The sequence below is a fragment of the Brienomyrus brachyistius genome, chromosome 11 (assembly GCF_023856365.1).
Source record: "Brienomyrus brachyistius isolate T26 chromosome 11, BBRACH_0.4, whole genome shotgun sequence".
Classification (NCBI taxonomy): Eukaryota; Metazoa; Chordata; class Actinopteri; order Osteoglossiformes; family Mormyridae; genus Brienomyrus; species Brienomyrus brachyistius.
Genome location: NC_064543.1, coordinates 5,721,952 through 5,740,904, shown reverse-complemented (window position 1 = coordinate 5,740,904; position 18,953 = coordinate 5,721,952). Strand labels below are relative to the sequence as shown.

Here is an 18,953-nt window from a genome sequence, read left to right as displayed (position 1 = left end):
TTGATACATTTATTGGGAGGCGACACATGCAACATTTTGTTTAAGCCTTCATATGGAGTCAAAATTGAATGTGCTGAACTTTTGTTTTGAAACAAAGTGCATGACAATGAAGCGATTTCATTGTAGGCTACATAAGGCAGAACTTCTAACAGTGCAAAATGCATGACATTTCTAAATGTAGGCTTACTAGAAATTTAGCAACACAAGATGCCATCAAAGACCAGCTATAGTCGACTTCTATATAAAGCATTCCTCAACGTTTACATCCTGCCACGGCTTCCTTTTTCTTTTTTTTTTGCCAAGCCTAATTCTTAAGCATTGACGCAAAGTTTTTATATATGTCTGTGGGCACGTTTTGGAGGTCAGTCTGTTCGTCTACGTCATTCGCCGCTGTGCTGAGCAGCCGCTCGCTTCACAGCAGCTTCTGTGAGTGCAGAGAAGCGGCTTTTATTACGCGGCCAGAAGGCAAGCGACCGGCCTCTTCGGCGCATAAGCGCCTCTCCCACGTCTGCTTCGCACACATTGCATGTAACGGGTTTGTTGTCTTTGCTGGACACCTTGTAGAACTGCCAGACTGGGGGCCGCCATTTTAGCAGTTTACGGTCCCTTGCCGTGAGAGATCTCGCGTTTACCGTGTCATCTGTTCGGCATTTCTGATTGGCCTTTACAGAGAGCACCGATCAAATGAGAACGAATATCGGCCGACGCCGATCGATGGCTGATCGATTGGGGCATCCTTTGTAGGAATGTCACCATTTTCCCGGGACTCAATCAGGTTATGGACTATTGAATATAACAAGCGTGCAGGACTCTGCATCTTCATGTGTAGTGAGTGATTGGCCATGGGGGAAAAAAATGGCTAAAACTGGATGTTGAATCACACTTCTGTCTTCACGCCTGTATTTCAGGCTGTGGTGTGTTGGCGCCCAGCTCCGCCCTTCGCTAATGTACCGTTGCTGCCTTTTTAAGTAGATCTTGGTGCAGATGGTTGAGTTTGTCACTGAGCCAAACCGCTTCCACTTATGCAGCTAAGGGGTTGAGGGATTTGGGTGCTTTCTTCACAAATCTGACCTATTCCCACCAGAAATGGAGTATTAAAGCGGCATGACCACAGTGATTGGTTCTGCGTGGGGAACCACCACTCCAGGATACCTTTGTGGGTTTGCGGCGCGCTGCTGGTCGCATGTACGCACCCAGCAGTGAAACGCATTTAAGCGTCGCATGGGCTTTCCAGCAAATCAAGTTCTTTATCGTGGTAATTTGGATTCCATTTCATATTTTTGTATTTAAGGAAGACAGGGAGAGATGTGATGGATGACACCTAGCAGACCAGCATCCTGGGGGATGGAAGTAATTTGGGGTGTGGCTTACTCGCCGTGCCCCTCTCCTGCACACCACAGGAGATGCCGCTCGCCGTAGCACGTGGGTCCGCCCACGATTGCGTGGTGTCCTCCTTGTCTGACTCGACGCCACTCTAACCAGTCTGGGGAACTTTAGCCGTCATCTGGGGCCGCATGACCACAGGTGCCCTAGTGCTGGAGAAACTCTCCACGTACTGCTGATCAGAGCCTTGGTCCTTTGGCATAAAAGATCACAGTTGGCATGTGCTCTCTCAGATGCCTCTTCAAAATTTGATGCATTTTGTTTCCCTCCTGAAGCTACGTCTCCCAGAAATTGTAGCGGAGACCTAACCTGGTTTGTTCCGTTTCGGCTTGTCGGTTCAGACTTGCCTCTGTCAGTATCCGTACATAGCAACCATATGTGGGCTCTGGACACGGTGTATTTTCGCTGCTTTTTGGAGGGCAAAGTGGCAAACTCGGGTACTTTGGGAGGCTCTGGCTTTAATAATGCAAATATCTGACACATTCAGGAATTTTCTGGCAACTGAAGCTCAAACACGTGGTAACTTAGCAGGCCACTGGCGAGATGATGTTTTATCCGTAAATCATAAACTCGCTTTTACAGCTTTAGTCTGGGTAATTAACCAGGCGTGACCATGACTGTCGTGATTCTTGTGAATATTCTCGGAGTAAATCCGTGCAAACCAGAGCATTTTTTGGCTAAAACCAAGGACCCCTTGACTATGGATTATCAAGAATATTTGTTGGGGGAGGAGGGGGGGCTTTCTGAGAGGGCATCCAGACTGGAGTCCCACTGCTGAAGGCTGGTGGTGTAAAGGCAAATGGTTCTTCAGGAGCTCCTCAGTCGGTTAAATAGCAGAGTGTGTAGCCCAGGGGGGTCTGGTAAGCCTGCTGTGTCCTAATCCTTTTAAGCAGGCTGTGAATCCAGCCTCGGAACAAGTGAGTGTACCAGGGGGCAGAATTTAAACGAATGCCCGGTGATTCTAGAAGGTCTTGGTCATGTCAGGTCTCTTAATTTGGCTTCCTTAACAACACAGCAGGGAGAAGTCGCTCAACCTCCCAACGACCTCGTTTGAGTTGGAGGTATTGCAATCTGTGGAAATGAGTGTAGTCGCGCTTGCTTTTGTTGGTGTGTGTGTGTGTGTGTGTGTGTGTGTGTGTGTGTGTGTGTGTGTGTGTGTGTGTGTGTCACTTATTGCCCCTGCAGGAGTTGTGTGTTTGTACTCCATGGAGCATAGATACAGGCAAAGTTGTTGTGCTTTAATGTTAGAAAGCTTGTCTTATCATTGAAAACGCTTCAGTGCTTAGAGTAATTACAGCAAACTGTTTTCTCAATTGGATTTGGGTTTTCTCTCCCTCCCCTTTTTTCCTTTGTCCCAGATTCTAAAAAGCACTAGATTGATTGATTATCCGCTGAAAAACAAGCAGAGATTCATTACAATTAAAAAAGATGGCTATTTTTCTTTTTGTATTCCTCCTGACACACATCTCCCAATAATTCAGCCATTGAGGTTTAATTAAATATGAGAGGGGGTGTACGGGCAAGGTGATTTTTCTCACCTGCTTTGTACCTTTAACCGAGCCTGAGCAAGCAATGAATCTGATGCGTGTCACATTAACTTTGTAACCCCTGGAAGTAAGATGTATTGGCAAAAGTTCCTACTGCATTTTGTTATTTTTAATTAACTTTTATAGTCCCTCTAATGCAGTTCTTGGATCAGCATTAAAAGGTTCTGCCTGGGTTTTATGGAAATAGGTGACAGCCTTGTCTCTCATGCCACTTATTTGTGTCGCCTCCTACAGGTCTAGTAGGGAACAGCAGCTGCAGTGTTACACCTGTGACTCTTTAAGTATCTCATTCCCGGACTTTTCTTTGGCAAGTTTATCTTCAGTTTCTTTTGTATTTCTTTTGGTCTGCGATTTTCAGAAAGCGTACGTTTTCCGGCACCGTTTTTGTTCAATGACTTTGTCAGATGTTGGTGCCCGTGCTGTAGCCCCCATTGTGACTTGCAAGGTGGGTCTTTTTTCCCCCCACAGTGTAGATTTCCTACGTCCACCCTGACCCTCCCGAAGCTGCTTCCTTGATGCCGCTGCTCTGCCGCTGCTCGCTGACCAGCGTCTCATTCAGCGTCTCGGCCGATTCCGCTAATGTTCTGAGCTTCTGCCAGTAACTGCTGCTGCAAAGTAAAAGTGCCAAAGAAGAACAAAACGAGAAACAAAAAAAAAGCAAAATCCCTAAATCCCCTGAGGCGTCTCTCACTTGCCTACCTGTTAATGTTAGAATTCGGCTGTCAGGCGACGGTCCAAAAGTCATTCTGTTCTTCCCATGGAGTGGGAGGTGTTTGCGGGTGAGCTCGCCCTTGGGAGGCACGCACGCGCATGCAGGCAGGTGGCCACCTGTCCCCTGCTCACCGGCGACCTTCCCACTCGCGTCCCGCCCCGCACAGCGTGTACATTTCATCTTCTGATGAACGCAGCCTGTGCCCAGTGGCGCCGTGTGACTCTGCAGCCTGGACCTTGGTATTGTCCTCTGTTATCTCTCCTGTTTGTCACTGTGTGTTTCTGCCCCATGTCCTGTTTCCTTAGGATGTCCTCTGATGTCCTCTAAGTGATACCACTGTTCCCTGTATTTTTTTTTTGTAGCTTTAGATCATTTTAAAGCTTGGAAAAATATAACATCACTATCGATATATTTTCAAGGTGAGATACAGGATGTCGCAATACTGTTTATATTGATGTGCATTTATTATGCATTAGAATTAGGACTTCATTAAGGACTTTTAATAGAAACTAATAGTCCTCCTTCCCGGTTGTAAGTAGTGCAAGAGCTTCGGTCAGAGCGTTACGCAGAGATCCCAGAATTCACACTTAAAATCGAGCTGGTTTTCCTGGATAAATGGGATACTTGGATTAAAACGGTAGAGAACTACTGCATCATATTTGTTTCCCAGTCCGGTCCTGGGGGAACCCCAGACGCTCCACATTTTTGCTCCCTCCCGGCTCCTGGTAAGACAATGTGGACCGTCTGGGAATGAAAACATGGACTGACTGTGGGTCCCTAAGGAGCAGTTTGGGATACATTGCTTTAGATAATCATGTGTGTTGTTACTCCTACCTGCTGCGCCCAGTTATTTTGTGTTTAGGGATAATACTACAGTCTTTCCTCAATGTGGAGCCAGGTGGCATGGCACACTAGATGGTTAGAATGTTGGCGTTGAAATATTTGGGTGCCTCCCCAGAGACTAACTTGGCTGCTGAAGGAAAAGATTGTATTTAAAAAGGAAGGGAGCCTTCATCTCTGAAAAGATCAAGGAGAGATGGCCGAGGTAGACGTGACGTCTTGCCAGTGGCTTGCTTGGTGCCGGCACTGCCTAGCTGGTGAGTGGAGATGTGCGACACGGTCGTGTGGACCTGGAAAGGCTGGGATCTCCAGGAGAATCTGGAATGTAGGCGTCAGCTGAGGTTTTCATTGACTGCTTCGGTTGCATGTCTGGACCTGGCTGATGGTCTGCAAGGCCGTCGTCCTCCTGCATGTGAAGATGGCTCCCCTGGGGCCCGGAGGTGGGGCTGCTGCACTCTGCACGCCAAGGCGAACCTTGATGTCGGATGATAATCCACATTTGAGTTGACAGACCCTGAAGCGTGACTCCTCGTATACCTGTGAGTCATCTTCCCTGCCTCGCTCCCTCTCCTGAGGTGCCAGCACGTTCCCACCCCCCCCCCCCGCCCCCCCGCCTCGGACATGCACGGATTGTCACGGAGTGTTTTCTTGGCTACAGAGGTCGCTGTGTCAAGGTTAAGTCCCAGCTGTTTGTGTCTGGCTTTTTAAACGCATTAATAGACCACTTGTTAGGTTATTGCTGTGTGCGGTAATGTTCTACTGCAGTGATTTGGGTGCCTGTTTCGCTTAGGGGTCCAACAGTGCTTCCACCCATGGGATTTAAGTGACCTTCATGACCTCAGTATCTGAGAGCTTCCCGACAGGTCTGTCTCGGCTTGGCCCATGCTGGTCCTCAGGGCTCTGTGGAAGCGTCCAGCTTCTCTGTTCCCACTAAATCAAATCTGCTTTATTTCCTGATTTTTAACTTCTGGGGCAACAGAACCGGGCCCCCGGGCCCCACTGATCCGGCCTAATCGCCAGTCTCATTAGTACAGGTTCCTGCCTTTTTGAAAGCTGTGTTTGGGTCTCTCCAGCGTGGTACTGGGACGAGATGGGTCGACCGGACTGGAATGTTGAGCTGCCGTCCCTAAATGCCCTCCCTCTGCAATCAGCACTTTGAATAACTTTTCTTCTGGGGGGGGTGTGTCAGGAGTCTTGGTCCCTTCTCACCTGTCCTGATTTGCACCATGTAGGTCCTGAAATCCCAGCACCGGCTCATGCCGTAACGGGAAACGTGTTTGGGGTCAGTCGGAAATACTGCTCTTGCTTTTTCTTAGGTTATTTAAGCCCATCGTGTTTAAAAATAATAGAATGTGGGGCAGGTTTGAGGAACTAAGGCTGTATGATAGCCTAGATATTTTAGACCTGTAACCCACGCGATCTGCCAGCTTTTAGGTTTGTTTCTGTCAGGTGGCATAAGATATATTTGCTTTGTCTCGGACCCAAAGCACCTCTCCCCCCTTCTCGTTTGCAGACATGGGACCCGCTGTGCTGGGGAGGTGGCGGCTGTGGCCAATAATGGTATCTGTGGAGTGGGTGTCGCCTACGATGCCAAGATTGGAGGTGAGTCCCGGCCTTTCCAGTGTGCGGCCTGTACTTCAGCTCCCCGGAGAAGGTGCCCCGTGATAAATGCGGGTTTCCCCTTGTTAAACAGCCAATCTCCGTTCCAGTGATTAACATGTATACTGCTGCGTTAGTTGTATTTCTTTTTGAGCCCTGTCGCTCTGTGCCCTTTTTGGCTGAACCATATATGTTGCCCCAAGCAGAGGAATATCCCTGCCCTCTGGGTTTCTGATATCACCGGTGCTGGCCTGACACACGCTGGGTTCTGGGGAGAGAACGTCCCGTTAATTCTGTTAAACATGAATCTGATTCCTACATACGTTTGCCTGTTGGACGGGGGCTGAGGGGACTGACGTCAGGAAGAGCGAGCTGATGCGTGCGTGTCTGTGAGCGCCGCTGCGTGCCTGTGAGCGCCGCTGCGTGCCTGTGAGCGCCGCTGCGTGCCTGTGATGTCAGAGAGTGTGCTTTCATGTTCTACCTATTTACCCGGCTTTCCTTACCGTCGGCCTGCCACCTTCCTGCCTTTTACGTGGTGCCACTTCCAAAGTTTGAAGGCAGCATGAATCCCAGCAGGCCTGTTTATATATATATATGTATACACACACATATATACATACACACACACGCATGCATCGAAAACATAGTATTTCTCTGAGACCTGCTTAAATACTCTATCTAATCAGCTGTGTCTCCACTCTTAGAACTTAAACCATAAGCCGTTTCCTCCTGTCATGTGGTACAGTGAGTGTGTCCATCTCATGCCATCTCTCCTAATAGGACTGTAATGATCTAAAGGAGGGTGATGTGACCTCCTCTTATAACTGAGCTTGTGGTTTTAATTAAATTGTTAACGAGAAGCGGTGATTGCTAAGCAACCAGCGACCACCTCTCTGCACTAGAGACTTCCCAGACCGCCTGCAGAGCTGGTGTGGATGCGGAGAGGCAGGTCCGTCCCAGGTGGGGTCTGCTGTGGTGCTGCACGATGTGCATGTTAATATCAACATCACATGCAGTTGTCGCATGGCAGGGGGTTGCCGCAATAGTCAGCTGGATTAAGACGATTCACGCTAAAACATTATTTCTCTGTCATGGGAAACAATACCTGGATAGCTTAGCAAAATGTAGCAATTTCTAATGATTGTTCTTTTCCAATATCTAGAAAATTTAAAGCCCTTATTTACAGTTCTGATGTCGCCATTCATGCTCACTCTACTTGGGCCGGTCCTGCCAGGACTGGTCCGGCTGTTGCCTGCCAGAAAAGTCATCTGTCAGAATTGCCGGTCCCACATTGTCTGCTCGCGCAGTTCCATGCCAGACGAACACAGTGTCTGTGTTTTGTCACTATAGCAGAACATTTTAATGGAGGCTGGTTGATGCACAGCTTTGATGTATGTGGTCTCTCTAAGCGTCATTTTGTTCAGAGCTTGAGCCTTTATGTGTGTGTGGTTTGGAATTCTCGTAATCCAGGGAGGCTTCTTCTCTAAGACCCCTGATCAGCAGTTCTCCTGGCTGGTGCGTGTCTCTGGGTTCGTGCCGTAACCCCCCCCCCCCCATCTTGCCTAGGTGTACGCATGCTGGATGGGGAAGTGACCGATGTCGTTGAGGCCCAGTCTCTCAGCCTCAATCCCCAGCATATCCACATTTACAGTGCCAGTTGGGGCCCCGAGGATGATGGGAAGACGGTGGATGGCCCCGCCAAGCTGGCCAAAGAAGCCTTTCTGCGCGGCGTCACTGAGGTACGGAAATCCACCCCAAACGACCTGGCCCAGTTCCTGTCCCACTTGTATTTGTACCTCTATGCTGATGTTTCCTGTCCTGGTCCTCAGGGCCCCCCAGGCAGTTCAATTTTTTGTTATTTTTTTTTTTTACTTTTTTATTAACACACCAGTGCCCTGCGATGGGCTGGCCCCCCATCCTGGGTTGTTCCCTGCCTCGTGCCCATTGTTTCCGGGATAGGCTCCGGACCCCCCGCGACCCAGTAGGATAAGCGGTTTGGAAAATGCATGGATGGATTAACACACCAGTGTGTGATATACAAAAAATGGAGACGTGTGTGTGTGTGTGTGTGTGTGTGTGTGTGTGTGTGTGTGTGTGTGTGTGTGTGTTTATCAAATCTGGGGTTCATGTGCAAATGACAATGTTTATGTATCTATCTTTATGGTGACATGGATATAAACCAGGCAAAATCGGAGTGACATGAAGACACTAGGGGGGATGCAAAATGTGACAGAGTGGTGTACTATTATGTATGTATGAGAGGGGCCTAGATATGTTTATAGACTGGGGATTCGGTTTTATTGCCGGGGCGGAGAAATTCTTCCTTAGAGGGGAAAAAAAAGATGAGCAAAGTGGCATAACGCAGGACAAATGGGTTTGCTGGGAGCAAGACTGAAGTGAACCTATATATGAGAAGCTTAATGAATACATTATAGCAATACAATAGTGATGTTATAGTATTTAAGCATAAATATTAGCATGAATAACAAATGAAAAAAGACAATGAAAGGGAAACAATGTCTAACTTCTTAGAATAGCCTCTGAGTCAGATTTATTGGAATATAGTTTACTGTCAATGTGCGATTTGTCGGCTGAGATTACAGCTTTACTGATCGCGATGGCTTGTTTTCTGATGTTGAATAGTGTCTTTTGTCTTCATTATTTCATGCAGAAATTGATCACTGAGGCCAAAGTCAGTACCTGCAAGTTCTTTACATTGACAGAGAATAAGATCTTTATGTTTTAAAACGCTCAAATTTAGCAACAATCGGATGGGGACTATTGTAGGTTTTCCCTCTGCCAATTCGGTGGACGCAATGAAAGGAGATGTTTAGACGTCTCAGAAGGTATCTTGACCATGACAGTTAGTGCCTTATTGTCAAGCATGAATGACTCAATCTGCTTTTGGCTAAATCCAAGGCTTTCTCACATAGATAGGAACTGTTTGTGAAGCTCAATCAACGTGATGGGAATCCACAGTCGAAAGTTTTTCAATGGATAATGAAATGTCACTGAGGTCCTCATAGGAAGGGGGTTTATCTGGAGGACATGATGTGCTGGAATTGGGAGAGTTGGATGGACAAAGTCTCTGCTTTGCCTTTAATGTCCACAGTCTTTATCGATCTTGTAAAGCCTGTGGAACCACTTCTCCAAAAATCTTTCAACTAATCCAGTTTGCATACTGATGACTTGCAATAAATAGCAGAAACCCAAACAATGACCACCATAACAAAGAATGAGAACGTGAACATAAAGCGTTATCCACATCTTAGTCTAGCAGGAGGTTGCCATTTTTGGTCTCGCACAAAATCGTGAAAATCGAGGTTAGTCTGACGTTACTGCACTGCCCTCTGCTAACGTTTCTGAGCCGTGTGGCGAATCTGGCCACAGGTCATTGAAATTGCTGACAAATGTCACTCGAGAAGAACTGCTGTTCAGTTTGAGATGCTAAAGATAATATTTAAGGGTTTTTTTGTTTTTTCAAGACATCCTGTGTATTGAAGGAAATGTCAGTTTGAAGTGGTTTTCTGACTTGTGACAGCACTTTACTCCTGAGAAGCTGTTGCTGAAAGTCACTATTACTACTATTCATTTAAAGGGTTTCCGAACACAAGTTCTAGATGTTTTGGTCGTCCTGTGCCCAGTCTGACACTCTCATTGAAGCACTTTGACTTCAGGTCATTGCATTCTCAGAACCACTGAACCTAGAACCTGGCCGCTGGGCTTGAGCCAGATGGACAGTGGGCCTTGTGCGGTCTGGTAGCAGGACAAGCAGAAATCTGAAGGGCTTCGATAGGGGTTATAGAGGTGGAAATGGCGGGCTTCGCATTAGGTCAATGTCAGACTGTTTGCTAGTGAAATTGTCCCTATTGTGCCTGAGAAAAATGAACTTCCTCTTGTGCAAATGTTTTCCCAAGGTGTGTGGTGAGTGTAAGAATAATGAGGGATGAGAGATGCGGCGAGGTTAGTCCGAGTCTCCCCTCGGAGTCATCGCCCCCCCCGTCCCCTAAACCCCTCCCCCCGTCCCCTAAACCCCTCCCGTACTCGGGCAGGTGTGCAATCAGAAGGCAGGCTGGCGGGACGCTGCTTGTGTGCTCTTTGCTTTTATTGACGGTGCTGTGCTTCTCTCTGGGTCTGATCAGAGAGACGGGTAGGGTGGGCGTGGCCTTTCACACAAAGGGTTTAGCCATCAACGTTTGGACAATTTCGTCAGTTGAAATGGTGAAACTGAATCTCTCGCGTGGGTGCGTGCGCGCACACATACACGTACACAGGATAAATCCTAGTGGGGGGAGGGGTTGTAAATTTCTTCCTGTTCTTTGTTTACGGATGTAAAAACTTGAACCAAAGCCATATCTCTGCGGCCATCGGTCATTTTTATGTTGTCTAAACACTGAGACATTTAATAGGCTATTAAATGTGTATAGTCTTAGTCAAAATGTGCATAAATCGCTACGTTTGGCGTATTATTATTATATTTTATCAGACCTTGAGTTGTACCTTATAGCTTGTGCTTAATGTAACCTAATGGTTTGAGGACGGAATAAATTGGGGTAATGAAATGAACCAACTCGGTGAAATAATATGCCTGACTTGGCCTAATGGTTCTGGGTTGGTTTGCTTGTGTATTTGGCGGGTGGGGGGGTCACTGCATAAGTGTCCTGTACCCACTTGACATTGGACACCCTCCTCGGTCCCACAGGGTCGGGGTGGCCTGGGCTCCATCTTCGTCTGGGCGTCGGGCAATGGCGGCCGCGAGAGGGACAGCTGCAACTGCGACGGCTACACCAACAGCATCTACACGCTGTCCATCAGCAGCACCACCCAGAGCGGCAACGTACCGTGGTACAGCGAGGCCTGCTCCTCCACCCTGGCCACCACCTACAGCAGTGGCAACATCAACGAGAAGCAGATCGTGAGTAATGTAGTCTGTGAGGCTTCTCGTAGAAAGGCCGTCTGCCCCGCCAGTGCCCTGGTCCGCACCACGCGGCTGCCCCTACCTTAAGCCGTCTGCCCCGCCAGTGCCCTGGTCCCCACCACGCGGCTGCCCCAGCCTTAGGCCGTCTGCCCCGCCAGTGCCCTGGTCCCCACCACGCGGCTGCCCCAGCCTTAGGCCGTCTGCCCCGCCAGTGCCCTGGTCCCCACCACGCGGCTGCCCCAGCCTTAGGCCGTCTGCCCCGCCAGTGCCCTGGTCCCCACCACGCGGCTGCCCCTCCCTTAGGCCGTCTGCCCCGCCAGTGCCCTGGTCCCCACCACGCGGCTGCCCCTCCCTTAGGCCGTCTGCCCCGCCAGTGCCCTGGTCCCCACCACGCGGCTGCCCCTCCCTTAGGCCGTCTGCCCCGCCAGTGCCCTGGTCCCCACCACGCGGCTGCCCCAGCCTTAGGCCGTCTGCCCCGCCAGTGCCCTGGTCCCCACCACGCGGCTGCCCCAGCCTTAGGCCGTCTGCCCCGCCAGTGCCCTGGTCCCCACCACGCGGCTGCCCCAGCCTTAGGCCGTCTGCCCCGCCAGTGCCCTGGTCCCCACCACGCGGCTGCCCCAGCCTTAGGCCGTCTGCCCCGCCAGTGCCCTGGTCCCCACCACGCGGCTGCTCCTACCTTAGGCCGTCTGCCCCGCCAGTGCCCTGGTCCCCACCACGCGGCTGCCCCTACCTTAGGCCGTCTGCCCCGCCAGTGCCCTGGTCCCCACCACGCGGCTGCTCCTACCTTAGGCCGTCTGCCCCGCCAGTGCCCTGGTCCCCATCACGCGGCTGCCCCTACCTTAGGCCGTCTGCCCCGCCAGTGCCCTGGTCCGCACCACGCAGCTGCCCCTACCTTAGGCCGTCTGCCCCGCAGCCAGAGACCAGCACCATGGTCTCTTTGGGTTTCTGCTGCCGGAGCAGAACCTCTGACCTACTGAAGGCTGCTCGTTTAACTTTATTTAAAGCCTCATGCTCTAAATAAAAGTTCCTTGTGCAGAGAGGAGCTGCAGGTTGTGGCCTTAGGAGGAAGAGCCTCTGAACAAACCATCTGCAGCTTCCCGCCCTGCACGGAATATTCCGGTCTACGTAGGAACACGTTACGTAAATCCCCTGGGAGGTATATTATGGATGCTTTCCTCATCCCCTTCTAAATAGCCCCCGAATAAAGTGGGTCGTACCTAAAAGTGTGAAATTCTTCAGTCTTTAGGTGGACTTTGTCATCTTCTCCTGCATTATTTCCCCATCGGCCCACTTGAGTAGAACTGAAGGTGCTTCTCTGAACGGCAGCGGAGTCACACGGCCCTGGGCTTTGCTCAGTCGCCAGATATACTGGCATTTCGATATTATTTTTGTAGCTCCTGTCCCGACTGGGCGACTCTGGCCCCGGGGCGGAGCTGTGCACCCCGGTCTGACAATCGGAGCTCTTGCCTCTTGAGCCCCTGCCTTCTCCTATATGGCCCACATCCCCCTCCCCCCCGATCATCTGCTTCGACGGGGCTGATCACGACCGCGATGTCATTCCCAGGTCACCACGGACCTGAGGCAGAAGTGCACAGACTCGCACACAGGGACGTCAGCTTCCGCCCCCCTGGCCGCCGGCATCATCGCATTGGCTCTGGAAGCCAAGTAAGTACAAAATATGGAGGGGGGGGGGGGTTGTTGTCATGTTGAAGGAGGGAAGAAAAAGCAAAAGAATCTGAAGAGGCTGAGGACATGGGTGTGTTTAACGGGAGGGGAGGTTGTGCACCCCCCATGTTAGGAGGTGAGCTTGTCACCGTGAGCACAGAGGCATACGCTTATGAAACGCTCCCTTTGTTAAATCTGTGTCTCTGTCTCGCTCTGGCCGGCTCGGGTAGCCTGAAGGTGACCTCCTTGTGGAGGACAGCACGGCCTCCCGTTTCAGGCTGTTCTGCTCTCCCTCCTTGCATCCCTGCAGCAAGAACCTCACCTGGAGGGACATGCAGCACCTGGTGGTTCGGACGTCCCGACCCGCCTACCTCACCACCAGCGACTGGAAGACCAATGGCGTGGGCCGCAGAGGTAACTGCAGGAGGCCACCGCTGTGCATGTGTCGGTCCCCTAGGGGGGTCTTGGGTATTTACTAGCTTTTGTTTCTTCACTGACATGCTCTTAGTGAGCTGTGCTGTCATCCACGGCTGTGCTCTCCATCGCTCTCTCTCTCTCTCCCCAGTGAGCCACTCCTACGGTTACGGGCTCCTGGATGCCAGTGCCATCGTGGCCCTGGCTCATAACTGGACCAGTGTGGGCCCCCAGCAGAAGTGCCTGCTCTCCATGGTGTCCGAGCCCCAGTGAGTATGACAGGCGCGTGCCACTGGCACCTCGACCCCACTGCACCCTCTGCTAATCTGTGCAGACTCCCAAACGCAGGCGGGCTTGCCCACCTTCAGCTTCACCTGCATGCATTTATGGCCTTTATCCATGCTGAAAGGTGCTGATATTTGCATAGAGAAACAGCATTGGGTAGTACTAGCATAAATAAATGTATAATTTTACAGCCTAGCACTACGTAAATAGACCGTAGTGGTCCTCGAGGGACGCGATAGGTGGCTTTCTGGCTGCCTGTTCAAAACTAAATGGTGCTGCTCTGAGCAGAGTGACTCAGATTATGTTGCTCTGGAGGGAGCATATCTCTTTACCCCAGCGAGCAAGTGCTGGTGGAAGCCGTAGCGTTCATGCACTCCTTCTGTTTACTGCTCTCAGTAGCCTGTCTGCTGCATCTGAGCCCCTTGTTGATTTTATCCAGAGCTGGAGTTTAGTGCTGGTTCTGAAAAATCAGTCAGATTAAAGGCCCTCCGGGTTGGAAGCCAAACTGTCTTTGCTGGTTCAGTGTCAATGGGATTAAGAGATTCTTTGCCAGACTGGTGGACGGGCTGCCTCTGCCCCAAAAGCCCTGCCTGTGTGGACCCCATTGTCCTGGGGTGTTTGGTGACTCCCTTCCCTTCCATGCGGTAGCACAGCTGACATGTTCAGCCAATTGCCTCGACTGCTGGCAGCCCACGTGAATGTTCTCACATGTCGGCGTTTCCTCGCTGCGGCAGGAATATTGGCAGCCACCTCGTGATCACGAAGAACGTGGACGCGTGCTTTGGGATGCCCAACTATGTGAGGTCCCTGGAGCATGCCCAGGCACAGCTCACCTTGTCCTACAACCGGCGGGGGGACCTGGCCATCTACCTGGTCAGCCCCCAAGGGACTCGCTCCACTCTGCTGGCCCCCAGGTAGGTTGCCTGCCAGGCTGACCTCTGCTGTGCACTTTTAATCCGTCACCATACACTACATTTCCCAGAATTCACTGTCAGCTATAGATGAGTCATGGTGGAATTTTAAATATGCATGTATATTCATTCATTCAAGAAAATTACATACAACAGAAATAAGTGTTGTATGTAATGCTGTGTTTCTAACAGCATTTTTGATACACCTCTTGTCTGTGAGATAAATGTAGTAGTTTTAAACGTATCACTGTCGAAGAGCTTAGTGCTTTTGGTTTTCGGGAAACGTGCCCTTCATTTTGAAGGACCACCCCCCCCCCCCCCCCCCCAAGCCCCACAGATCCTGGCCTCTGGCTGAATGTACTGTTATGCTGCTTGACTTAAAGTGGTGTTTTTCCATCGATATAAAAAGACCATAACCAATCCCCCCCCCCCCTCCCAGGCCTCATGATTACTCCTCAGAGGGTTTTAACGAATGGGCCTTCATGACCACACACTCGTGGGACGAGGACCCTCGAGGGGAGTGGACGCTCGAGATCGAAAATGTTGCTGGGAGCAATGACTATGGTAAGGGGACTGTACCATCAACTGGCGGCTTGGAGGGGGTGTTGTCTGCTCAAAAACGGTGGCTCAGTATAAGTCCGGCGCTCCGAGTCCTCCCTGGATGTGGGTGGGGGTCAGTGCCTGCGGGTGCTTCACGCCTCTAAGCAGGGCTGCCGTAACGAGCCGCAGTAACGGGTCGCCCCCGATGCTCCTTTGTTCCCTTTTGTGACTGGACACGGCACAGTTGGTGTGGCTTTTATACCAGCTTCTAAATCAAGTGAATTAAATTTCCTGAAGTAAATCAAGACGGAGCAGGGGGCTCCAGACCCGGCCCCTGTCAGGACTCCGCCGCTGCCACAGCAGTAAATCTGGGGGGGTCGTGCAGCCCGTGTCTGTGGCGCACCGCAGGAGTCACTGTTTTTACCCTGTTCCGTTTGACACCGCTGAGCGAGGCAGAGTGACCCGTTTTACTTGAAACGTTGCGATGTCCTTCGCTGAACCTTCTCGCTCTTGTAATCACGGGCAGCGAATGAGCTCACTCCTCCTGGGCAGGGTGGCGCTCTCCCGTAATGGACGTCCTGAAGTGCTGCCGTCGATACTAACCTTGTATTTTCCTTGATGCAATGACTTTTGTCCTTTGGGGAGTTCCGCCTCCGAAGGAATGAGATTCTCCTAATTAGATTTGACTCCACCTTAAGCCTTTAAATAACTGGGCCCCCACCCCCAGCCACTAAGTGACTGTGCTCTCTGTCCCGGGTCCCGCAGGAACACTAACACAGTTCACGCTCGTCCTGTATGGCACTGGCCCGGACTCCACTGACCTCCCTGGACTGGACATCAGCCAGCACATGAATAACAGCTGCAAGACCTTTGACGCTGATCAGACGTGTATTGGTGAGTGTCCCCTGTGATGTCATCGAAATCGTTGCTCAGAGACCGCTGCGGTAAAGCTCTGGGCTTGAAGCTGTGGCAGGCTCTCTGGTCCACCTCCATCAAGCTGGGAGCCGAGCGGCACGTCGATAACTGGCTCTCCCTACCTCCCTGCCACCTCGCTGTGCCTGCCAGTCCTGCTCTGCCCGGTCTGTCCACCCTCGTCATTAACAGGGCACAAAATGGGCACGGCAGATGCTGTCTAGCCTGCTGACCAGGGCTAAGGAGGGGGGTGAACAGCATGGTGGGGAGGAGAGGTGCCTAATGCGGTGCTGGGCGGCAGAGAATCTTCCAGATCTTTTAATTCCATCCTAACGATCTCAGAAGGGCCCCGTGAATCTCCCCGTGAGTCTGTCACGTCCCCTGCAGCCCGTAAGAAGTGGCCGAGATCAGGCTGAGCTGCACAGTGGCCGCCTGCTCTTAACGACGGCCGTCTCCCGCCAGCTATCAGTAGCCGGTCTGATGGGATCCAGCTCAAACCGCTGCTGTGGCACAAATGAGACCTTCGCACCCACAGTGTGTGGCGGAGATGCCCCCTGAAGTCAGGGCTGCCATCGAAATGCATCGTTTTTAACTGAGGAAATTAACATTAACAGTGAATTTTAATCGACATGGGAAGGGGAGGATAAAATTTCGGAGTGTTTCAGCGTGTAATAAAATGTCCCGCACCACACCTGGCAGCCAGCGAGGCTCCGTCAGAGACTTTGGGCTCATTGGCGTGATTTTAATGAAGCCTTGTCTTCGTGGGGGGGGGGGGGGGGGGGGGGGGGGTCGTATCCCTTTCTCTCCTACATACCTTCATGTCCTCCATCAAGACGCTAATGCAGCAGCTGTGAGATCGCGCCCCTTAATATAGACGCTCCCCCGGTGTGTTTTTACAATGATTATTCAATAAATTACATGAGATATTCAACATTGTAAAATAAGATTTGTTGATTTTGCTGAACTGTTGGGTGATGTACATGTTCCAAGTATATTAAGGTAGGCTAAGCCAGGTTTTGATGTTTGTTAGACTTAAGCGACAAGGTGAGTCACCCCCCCCCCCCCCCCCCATTCTTAACGTGCTTAAATTTACCCAGCATCCACCCCTTTGTGGGTGTTGAACTTCACTGTAGTATTTTTTATGCTCAAATTATATAAGAAAAAACACAGGAATGAAACAAGCAAAAATTTTCCATGTACAAAAACTGCCGCCCACCGCCACTAATGCCCCCCCCCCCCTTAGCCTCCCTCCACCCCGAGACAGACCAAGAGAAGCAAAGTCGTTAGTGGCAGATGATGACCAACGCATCCCTCCCAGGGGGCAAACGCAGAGAGAGAGAGAGAAGCAGGGGGGAGAGAAAAGATTCACCCAATCAAATCTTAATCCACTGCGAGGCATGAAGCCATCTTTGAAAAGTTAAGGCGAATGATTTGCTGATCTGAGACACAAGCAACTTCAGAAACACGGCCGTAGAAAGCGGACTTCCGGACAAACAGAATTGCAAGGTCCGGAGATTTCCAGCAGGGGGGTAAAGGCAGCTCAGCTGCAATGGAGGCTGACATCAGAAGCCCCCGCTGGCTGCAAGGTGGGGAAAGAGGAGAGGTCCAGCAGGAGGAGGGCTTTGGGGGGGATAAAGGAATGTTGGAGGAGAGAATGGAGGAGAGCGTTCTAGCAACTGCTGAAGAAGTATAGCTACCTCCGTGTTCCACATTTCAGGAGGTTTAGATTTAGTGTTAACTCTGGTGGTTGTTGGTTCAGGTCCCAGAAAGGCCCCTTCCTGATTAAGCCAGGTGCTTAATCTGAAAAACCTGCCTCCGAACAGGAGCTGAGACCCTCGTAAATGTAATGATTGCAGGACCCTGTGGTCATTCTGCTCGCTGCTTCTCCTGGCCTCTGCGTCTCATGCTCACTGACACTTGCCGTGTTTCCGTCTCCTCAGAGTGTCGTCCAGACTACGTCCTCTTCCAGGGGGCCTGCGTGACGGCCTGCCCTCCCGGCTTCACCGCTGCTGCCCAGGACATTTTTCTGAGCAATACCGTGGAGCTGCACTCTATCCAGGCCTGCCTACCCTGCCACGTGTCCTGCCTGACCTGCAGCGGCCCCCACCCCACTGACTGTCTCTCCTGCCCGCCGCACAGCCACATGTACCCCAGCTTTGGCAGTTGCCTGCACCAGAACCAGATAGAGCGCGAGTCTCCGAGAGTCCTGGTGAGCCTCTCCAACGGCAGGGGCCTTCCTGAGCCGGGGCTGTCCTCCCGCCTGCCTGCGGTGGCAGCCGTGCTTGGCTGCGCCTTTATCGTCGCCGCATTCATGGGCATCTTCGCTGTGCTGCAGCTCCGCTCCGGCGGTCCGGGGAAACTCCACCACATGCTGGAGAACGGGGCCGGTGTCCGGGTGGGTTTCGGCCTGGGAAGGGGCCGGATGGTCTCTTACAAGGGAATCCCATCCATGTGGAGGGAGGAGGAGGGTCTCTCCGAGTCTGAGAACGATGAGTTTGACAGTCACAGCGAGAGGACTGCCTTTATCAAAACCCAAAGTGCTCTTTAACCCCCTCCTGCAATGTCTCTGCCACCTGTGTCCCCACCACTGCCCCACCCATTTTCCTCCTGTCTCTGTCATCTGCTGGGGGGGGTGCTCATTCACCCCCCCCTCCCCATGGTGTAATGGAAAAGGCTCCCCTTTTTCCTTCCGTCCTCCTGCTCACCCCCCATTTGAGCTCTGGCTGAACTGTGACGCATCCTGCTTACCTCAGTGGTCCATTTTGAGTGCCGCCAGACCATCATACTCTGAGCTGACCTGTGCTCCGCACCCATGCTAATGGTTGGACAGGAATTCCACGTCTCAGGCTCTCGTTCCTTATTCCCTTTGGTTTTTGTTCTCGTGGAACAGAAGTCCAGTGATATGGAGACTCTCCAACTCATGGCCAACCATTATTTTTTTGCATCAGGTTTAGGACAGATGCCTTGTAATTCTCAGAGGGCAGAGCTTGCGATGCATCCTATTCAGTCTAGCCGATAAACCCTTAATCCATCCCTTGTAGGTTAAGCAAACCTCTGATCCACCAAACCTCCATCAGACCTCTAGGAACCTTCTTGAACTCACCTGTCAGGCTGTTGGCACCAGTGCCTTGCTGCCCAGGATGGCTTCGTAAGATCCCACCGCGGTACCTTTGCATTTTCTCCCCTCTTCAGATGCTGGTTAAGGAATGCCTTGAACCAAATTGATT

At 51.3% G+C, this 18,953-nt stretch overlaps 1 protein-coding gene across 1 annotated transcript in view; it reads left to right on the top strand.

Annotated features, from left to right (window-relative positions):
• Positions 1-18,953, top strand: part of furina (furin (paired basic amino acid cleaving enzyme) a) — a 63,074-nt gene that overhangs the window by 42,164 nt on the left and 1,957 nt on the right. Inside the window, 10 exon segments of the mRNA XM_049029985.1 lie at positions 5,996-6,084; positions 7,648-7,820; positions 10,784-10,996; positions 12,564-12,664; positions 12,975-13,078; positions 13,230-13,347; positions 14,098-14,277; positions 14,714-14,838; positions 15,580-15,708; positions 17,667-18,953. The exon segment at positions 17,667-18,953 is cut by the window's right edge and continues 1,957 nt beyond it. Of these exon segments, the coding sequence (XP_048885942.1) occupies positions 5,996-6,084; positions 7,648-7,820; positions 10,784-10,996; positions 12,564-12,664; positions 12,975-13,078; positions 13,230-13,347; positions 14,098-14,277; positions 14,714-14,838; positions 15,580-15,708; positions 17,667-18,274 (1,840 nt within the window). The 3' untranslated portion in view covers positions 18,275-18,953.